The sequence below is a fragment of the Trichechus manatus genome, unplaced genomic scaffold, assembly GCF_000243295.1.
Source record: "Trichechus manatus latirostris isolate Lorelei unplaced genomic scaffold, TriManLat1.0 scaffold00268, whole genome shotgun sequence".
NCBI lineage: Eukaryota > Metazoa > Chordata > Mammalia > Sirenia > Trichechidae > Trichechus > Trichechus manatus.
The window spans coordinates 456,116-464,281 of record NW_004444204.1 but is presented as its reverse complement, the minus strand read 5'-3'; the positions used below and the strand labels follow the sequence as shown (position 1 = coordinate 464,281).

The following is an 8,166-nucleotide window of genomic DNA, read 5'->3' as shown; positions in this document are numbered from 1 at the left end:
CCACGATGGCTTGCACCCACCTGAACCTAACTGCAAAATGAAGCTGCCCAAACAAAGCAGCTCTCACCTTCCACAGAGTCCCCATTTTTGTAGGGGCCAGGCTGGGAAACGGGTACTCTTGTGGGTCTTAGTCCTGAGGAGGTAGGATGGGAAGGGAGAGGGTGGCAGGGAAGCTTTAGGAAAGGGACTACTCCCTTGTCCCTGCATCTATTTTAGCTTATTTCTATTTGCCTTTCAGATCAGCTTTTAGGCTTTTGCCCTTCCATTCAGCCACTGACCACTCACTCTGCGCTGGATACTGGGCTAGGGGGTTGGGAATACAGAGACAAATGACACATAGTCCTGGCTGCTCCAGAAAGAACTCGCGATACTCAGGTCCCAGGCTCTTGCCACATTGGCTCCCTTATCCACTGACCCCCCACCTCTCTGAACCTGTCTCCTCTGCATCTCTGACTTTGCCCTGCTCATGACTTAACTGGGCTCTGCAGTGAGTGAGTGAGTGTGTGTGTGTGTGTGTGTGTGTGTGTGTGTGTGTGTGTGTACACGCCCTGCTCATGACTTAACTGGGCTCTGCAGTGAGTGAGTGAGTGTGTGTGTGTGTGTGTGTGTGTGTGTGTACACGCTCCCTGCGGGAAGCAACACAAAGGAAAGGGAATGGGGAGGCAGAAAGGAGGGAATCCCACTGACATCACTGCTCATTAGCATGTGTGACCTCATCAGGGGGCGGTACAATCTCTCCAGGTGTGGGGGTGGGGGAGGGCACGGGTGGAGGGGTGGTATTTAAAGGGAAAAGCCAACTGCTGCTGAGGGAGGGAGCCGGTGCTGCAAGCCATTGGGCTGCACACGCCAAGCACACTGATGCAAACGGACACCGTAATGGACACCGACACAGAAACCACAGCACTCTTCCCCTCAGACAGCCGCCGGGGCTCCCCTCCAGGGATACCCACACCAGGTGAGGATTGACCTGGGCAGGTTCCAGCTGAAACCTTGGCGGTGGGAGCAAAAGCTTTGGTGGGGAGGTCAGAAGCAGAGGTTGAAGGAGCTAAACCCAAACTGCAAGGGGGAAGAGCAACTCAGGAAGTGGGGAAGACCCCTCTTTCACAGGGATCAGGGCTGGGCTAGGGTGGAGGGGTAGAAGAGCTGCCTAAATGCCCCCTCCCCCATCATGCCCAGAGCTTTGCCGGGGAACTTGTGCGTAGCCCCTAGGCCAGCCTCATTCCCAAGAGGCAGGGAAGGGCAGGGGGGAAGAGGGAAAGAAAAGCGGCAGCCCACAAACCGGGGAAACACAGGCAGTGGTCTCTTCTGAGGACCTGTTGTAAGGGTTTCTTCGGGCTCCAAGAGGCCTTGGCTGCCAGCCAGGTATTGATCCTGGGCTATTTCCAGCCTCTCTCCATCCCCCTTTGTTGTGTCTGTTGTTCCTCCTCCAGTTACCCTGACCTATGCACTGTCACTCCGTCTCACTCACACACACTCTCTCTCTCTCTGTGAACACAGTATTCTCTCCCGATCCAGGGACAGCCAGGAATGTAGGAAGATTCTCACACACAAGCACTCACTGGAGATGCTCACCTTGGGGGGGGGGGCACGGGAAAGGGTGGCCCCTCTCATACACACATCCATGGACACCCAACACGTATCATCTCAAAAAGCAAACTCCCTTCCCTGGGAACAGGCTCCCCACAAAGTTTTTGACTCTGCAGGTATCCATCTGCAGAGCTTAAGCAGCAGCTTCAGCTTCTCAGCCCCTCTGCCCCATCTCAGTTTGGGGACTGCCAGTTCTGAAAGCAGTGGGAGGCAGGGCCTCTTGGTGGAAGGAGGGGAAGCCTGGGATCAGAGGCCTAGTCTGGGGGTGTGCCTGTGTGTCAGTGTGTAGTGTGAGTGGGTGTGTGCACTTGCGCACAGGTGCCACCCCTGCATGGGACATGTTTTGAACAGGCTTGTGGCTGGGACCACGTTGGGGAAGCCATCAGGTCAACTCCTTGGAGCCCCAGGTTTCTGGCAGAATTCCATGTAAGAGGTCCGGCCAGAGTCTCAGCTCTTCGGGGTCCATGGTCATGGACTGGGCCTGGCTGAGCTTCTGGAGCTGAAACAGCCAGGAAGGACCCCACTGCAGATGACTGGGCATACCCTACTCAAAGCTTCCCTCTCTTTACTCCCTAGAAACAGTTGCCTCACTGCTGAAGAAGCCAGAGAAACTGCTGGCAGGGTTGGACCAGAACACTCCAACCCCTGCCCCAGGTGCCCCCAGACGAAGAGGCAGTATGCCTGTCCCCTACAAGCACCAGCTGCGGCGGGCCCAGGCTGTAGATGAACTTGACTGGCCACCTCAGGCGTCATCCTCTGACTCCTCTGACTCCCTGGGCTCAGGCGAGGCAGCCCCTAACCAAAACGATGGCATCTTCAAGGTCATGCTGGTGGGGGAGAGCGGCGTGGGCAAGAGCACCCTAGCAGGCACTTTCAGTGGTCTCCAGGGAGACAATGCTCATGAGCCTGAGAACCCAGGTATTTGGGGACCTCTGCAGGGGTTGCGGGGGCCTCTGGAGCCCTAGTCAGGAACAGAAGTGCTCATGGCATAAGCAGCCCCTAGAGGCAAGAAGCTAAGAGAGGCCTCTCCAATGCTTTCTGTGGCAGCCTCCCTGGAGGGGGTCCCTGGTTACGAGGTCTCACAACAGCTGGGGAGCCTTCTAATGGGCTCTATTCCCTCTCCCTGTTCTCCCAACAGAGGACTCCTATGAGAGACGAATCATGGTGGATAAGGAGGAAGTGACTCTAGTTGTATACGACATCTGGGAACAGGTGAGAACTAAGATGTGGTTGCAAGCAGGTGATGAAGCCCGTGAGAGCTGGGGAAGAGCAAAGTCTGGCTGAAGGCTAGTGGGACTGCAGGCCCTGGTTGCAACATGTATTTGGAACCTGACCTTTCATTCGTATCATCTCAGAGAGCAACGGCCCACATCAATGTGCTACTGTGGTTTCAAAAGCCACTGGATCTTCTGACCCAGAGGAAAGTAAGGATCTGATTGATAAACTGTGAAGCTACAAGCCAGGCTGAGCATCCTGAAATTGACCCCATCCATAAATTTTTCAGTCTAGAAGAGTCTGATCCGACAGAGCTCAGAGCCCTGGAGTATCAGGGAAGTAAAAAAAAAAAAGAAAAATCTGAATGTTTGGGCATTAGTGGTTACTATGTAGAAACGAGAGGCCAAATTACATTCATTTGAATAGTATTCATTTTTGAATAAATTTAAGCATAAAAAAGCAGGATGGCAACTCTAGTCTAGGATCCTATGTCCCCAATTCTCCTTGTGGGACTCACTAACTTCTCCTCCCCCTCCCCGGCACAAACACACTTAGGGTATGGAGATTCTGCTTCTGTCCTATAGGGTCACTATGAGTCGAAACTGATTGGCACCTAACAACAACAAATCCTCTAAGCAGGTGGCTTCTCCTTCACAGCCCATTTTCCTCATCCTTGACATAGAGGTGCTAGACAGGCTCTCCGATGCCTCCAGCCCTGACATTCCACGACTCTCTGCCCATCTGCAGGGGGATGCAGGAGGGTGGCTGCGGGACCACTGTCTTCAGACCGGGGATGCCTTTCTCATCGTCTTCTCAGTCACCGACCGAAGAAGCTTCTCCAAAGTTCCAGAAACCCTACTTCGGCTCCGGGCTGGGAGGCCACACCACGATTTGCCTGTCATCCTCGTTGGCAACAAGAGCGACCTGGCACGCTCCCGGGAGGTCTCACTGGAGGGTGTGTATCCTGAACCGCATCCCTAAAGGGGACCGCTCTTGCTTCCCACATCTTCCCCCTAAGGCTTTTTGACCCTCACTGGGCATTTACCCCCGGCTAAGGGCCCAGGGCCTTGAGAATTCCTTCTTTTTCACTCCCCTTCACCTCTTCTGTGACCCCTTTTCCCCCACTCCGCACCTCCACCGCCCCACCCTGTAATCCTTGCCTTGTTCTCTCACTTGGCGGGTTTCATTAGCCCTGAATTCCGGTCCGTGGCACTCCCGGAACCTCCCAGACCCACCCCTGCCCAGGCCCAGTATGGTCCGCAGATGCCAGAGCCCGTCCCTTCCTGCAGAGGGCCGCCACCTGGCCGGTACACTGAGCTGCAAGCACATCGAGACGTCGGCCGCGCTGCACCACAACACGCAGGAGCTCTTCGAGGGCGCCGTGCGCCAGATCCGGCTGCGGCGGAGCCGGGGCCTCGCCGGGGCCAAGCGGCCGGAGCGGTGCAGCCCTGAGGGCCCCGCGCCGCCCGCGCGCCGCGAGAGCCTCACCAAGAAGGCCAAGCGCTTCCTCGCCAACCTGGTGCCGCGCAACGCGAAGTTCTTCAAACAGCGCTCCAGGTCGTGCCACGACCTCTCGGTGCTCTGAGCCGCGGTCGCCACGGCCACTGGGGTCGCCATGGCCACCGCGCCCTCCGCTCACCCTCCGCCCCGCCCCGCGCTGCCCAGGTCTGGCTTCCTTTGTGGAGGCCGTCTAGGAAACCAAAACCTCCCAGGTGCCCTAGTGTGGCCACGGGGGTGGGCCTCCTGCCCCAGACCCGGGGCGGTTGCGTTCTCTGGGTGCCTCCTGGCCCCAGAGTGCCTGGAGGGCGGAGATGCAGACCTGCAAGCGTGCGCACTGCGGAAGGTGAGCGCGGCGGGCTCTAGGGGGTCAGGAAGGAAAATTTTGAAAGGTTTTTTTTTTTTTTTAATTGATTCACGCTTGGCCACCTCTCCTGTAAAGAGATTCTAAAAGCGAGAACTGAAAAAGTGCGTTGTAGACTCCTTTATGGAATTATCCTCCTTTGTATTCTGCGTGAATATGCCTCCCCTTTAAGACATTCTTCTCAAGAGACCCTTCTCCAGAGACTTTTCGGCAAATGTCAGGCTCTTGTCTGCTGCACTTGTCCACTTTTCCCTTAAGGAAAGCTTAAAGGCAATGGCCTGGAAATTGTATTTTTGAGAATTCTGGGATTTACCATTACTCCATGGCACTTCCCCTTTAAGGTCATTAAAGGTAATGTGTGGATGGGCTTGAGACGCCTATGTAAACTGATGAGTGGGTGGCAACCCCCTTTGGCCAGGGCCCATGAGGCACCAGTAAGGGGCCACCTCTTCACTTTTCAATAAAGAATTTTTCTACGTTCCCTTGACTCTTTGTTCTCAATGCCACTGGGGAAGCACATCGAGAGACGTCGGCCCTGCTGCACCACAACACGCAGGAGCTCTTTGAGGGCGCCGTGCGCCAGATCCGGCTGCGGCGGAAGGGGTGGACGTGGATAGAAACATCTTTTACAGACAAGAAAACTCAGGCCCAGTGAAACAGGAGACCTAAATCGCTAAGGAGCCTCCAGAACTGACTTCACCAATGACAAGACCTTCAGAGATAATCGGGTCTAACTCCTCTTAAGGGATAAGAAAACTGAGGCGTAGAGAGGAGCAGGGGTCTGCTAGAAGTCATTCAGTAACTTGGTGGCACAGTTGGACCAAGGCTCCAACTCCTTACCCAACCCTATCCTGTGGAGAGCAGGCTGGAGGCTACACATAGCTCCCAGAGCTACACTCAGCTCTAACCTGTGCTGGCTCAGGGTGGAGCCACCATCTACCAGGGAGGCCCATCAGCTGAAACCATGGGGTCTGCCTGCACCTTCCCTGGCAGGGCCCTGCCACCCCGGCTGTCACCTGCAATGCCCATGTGAAAGCTGAAGCTGTCAGTGCCTCCCTGAGGACGCCCACGTCTGCTGCTGCCAGAACAAAGGGAGCAGAGGCAGCAGCTCCCCTCACCCCTAGACACACAATACAGCTACCTGAGCACCTGAGTGCCAGGCCCCCACCCAACTCCACACAGTCTCCCAGAACTTGATGAAAGAGCAGTGACATGTCTTCTAAGTGCAGCTGGGGAAGAGCCAAGGGGGACTAGCCTAGCGTGGGTGGCTATGAGATGATAATATAAATTATGGCACTATCCTTAGGACTTCATGCACTTTAACTCAGTTAATTCGTTAACTATTTAAGGTGTTATTAACCATTTTACAGTAGAAGAAACAAAGAGTTTGAGTAACTTGCCTGAAGTCACCCAGTGAGCAACAGAGCAGGAATTCCACCAATGTCTGCCAGATGCTTAATGATTATTTTATCCATCTGTTATGAATTGAATTGTGTCCCCCAAAAATATATGTTGTAATTTCTAAATCTCTCTGCCTGTGGTTATAATCCCATTTGGGAATGGGTTATCTTTGTTATGTTAATGAGGCAGGATTAGTGTAGGGTGTGCCTTGAGTCCATCTCTTTTGAGATATAAAAGACATTAAACAAGTGAGTTAGCAGAGATGAGGAAAGAGAGGTACAAAGCCACATGAAGATCCCCAGGAGCAGAAGCTCAGAAGAGACAAGGACCTTCCTCCAGAGCCGACAGAGAGAGAAAGCCTTCCCCTAGAGCCGGCGCCCTGAATTCAGACTTCTAGCCTTCTAAACTGTGAGAAAATAAATTTGTTTGTTAAAGCCATCCACTTGTGGTATTTCTGTTATAGTAGCACTCGATATTAACTAAGACACCATCTTTGCAGCTGAGTTCCCATTCCAGAAAGGATAGGAGGAAGAGGAGGGACAACAGAAGAGATGCTGGGGACACCATGGGCTGCTGGAGTGAAAGAGCCAGGGAGATTGCATGGCTATTGCGTAATAAGCAAACTCTAAGCTCTGAGGGCTCATAGGCAAAGGCAATTCAATTTTTAAAATGCAGGAAAACACACTGGCCCATTCATGGACCAGATGGTTCTACAGTTGGGTTGAAACCTCAGGGACATGAAGAGGAGGGGTAAGAGACAAGCAAGGAAAAGAAGGTTTGAAGCTCCACTGCAAAAGATCTTAAATGTAAGGCAAAGTAATTTGTGCCCAACTCTGAAGGCAGTGATAGTAACTGAAGGTCTTTGAGTGTGGAAGTGACATGCTCAGGATGGTCCTTTGGGAAGAGGAGCCTGGGAGAGGTGTTCATGGATGGGAGCAGCTGAGGCAGAGCCTAGGAACCAATAACAGTAATACAGAGGAGGCCAACTGAAGGATCATCCTGAGGGGGATGGCAGTGGGAAAGGAGGCATGTTTTGACAGCCAGAAGACAATCAATGAGATTTGGCAACTGAGTGAGTGACTATAAAGAGAAGGAGGAGTCACAGGTGGTGGGAAGATAGTAAGGAACTAGGGGATTTAGGGGGCAAAGGAAGTAGGGTGGTAGGTGAGCTCCATTTTGAAGATACTGAATTTAAGATGCTAGGAGGACATCCATATGGATACCCCTGGACAGCTGGGTCTGAAACTCAGAAAAAAATTGTGCCAAGAGACACAGAGATGAGAATAATCACCATAAAGATAATAGTGGAAGCCAGGGGAAAGGATGAGATGCAGGGCCAGCTTTATGAGTATGTGACCTGTGCTTAGTTTAATCTTCTGATGTCACTGTCTAGAAATTCTTGATAATTTTATAACAAAGGGCCTTATATTTTCATTTTGCATGAAGACCTGCAAATTATGTAGCTGGCCTTGATGGGATGCTAAGAGAGAGAGCTCAGTACAAGCTGGGATCCTTCACCCCAGACCACAGATGGGCTGTAGAGGCCTGTGATTCCTGTGAAATGAACATACTAACTGATACGATTGTGCAGTAATACGCTTGTCTGAGAATAGGGTCCATGAATTTTATCAGATTCCCACTGTTGATACTGTATACTGATTGCCTCTGGGAAGGAGAACTGGGAGGGGAGGACAGGGGTAGGAGACTTACTTTTCATTGTATCCTTCTTTTGTGGGTTTTGAATTTTGAACCATGCATATATATTACCTGTTCAAAAACTAAATACAATAATTTAAAACAAAATAAAGTATCACTGTTGCAGAGGAAGAAGAAAGACCAAGGAGAGTCCTGGGGATAGGCAGATGAAAAAGGCAGAGAAGCCATAGCCAAAGAGAAAGTGGAAAAACTGGGATGGAGCAGGTGGTAACCTCTGCCAAGGCAGGGGAGTTTTTCTAGAAGGACAGTATCACCAGTAAGGTCAGATGTTGCAGGACAGGAGGATGAGGAACAAGAAAAGCCGGCGCCTTTCACGTGGTGGAAGCTTAATAAGTGCATGCTGAAGATGATGATGGCAGGACCTCCCCCATGAAGGAAGTCACACA

At 52.4% G+C, this 8,166-nt stretch overlaps 1 protein-coding gene across 2 annotated transcripts; it reads left to right on the top strand.

The window, feature by feature from the left end:
- Window positions 1-744: 744 nt before the first annotated feature.
- Window positions 745-5,307, top strand: REM2 (RRAD and GEM like GTPase 2). Of its 2 annotated transcripts, XM_023724898.1 has the most exons (6): window positions 745-955; window positions 2,164-2,505; window positions 2,726-2,799; window positions 2,943-3,011; window positions 3,550-3,757; window positions 4,092-5,307. In XM_023724898.1, the coding sequence occupies exons 1-6, from the start codon at window positions 859-861 to the stop codon at window positions 4,385-4,387; spliced, it is 1,086 nt and encodes a 361-aa protein (XP_023580666.1). In that variant the 5' UTR covers window positions 745-858; the 3' UTR covers window positions 4,388-5,307. The 2 variants fall into 2 exon arrangements, with proteins under 2 accessions (XP_023580666.1, XP_004389988.1); XM_004389931.2 differs by lacking the exon at window positions 2,943-3,011.
- Window positions 5,308-8,166: the final 2,859 nt, after the last annotated feature.

What these genes read in the sequence shown, in the direction of transcription:
- REM2 (XM_023724898.1), top strand. Translation starts at nt 859, where the DNA reads ATGCAAACGGACACCGTAATGGACACCGACACAGAAACCACAGCACTC. An exon ending in ATCTTCTGACCCAGAGGAAA is followed by an intron (nt 3,012 to 3,549) that starts GTAAGGATCTGA and finishes GCCCATCTGCAG; the next exon opens with GGGGATGCAGGAGGGTGGCT. An exon ending in CCGGGAGGTCTCACTGGAGG is followed by an intron (nt 3,758 to 4,091) that starts GTGTGTATCCTG and finishes CCCTTCCTGCAG; the next exon opens with AGGGCCGCCACCTGGCCGGT.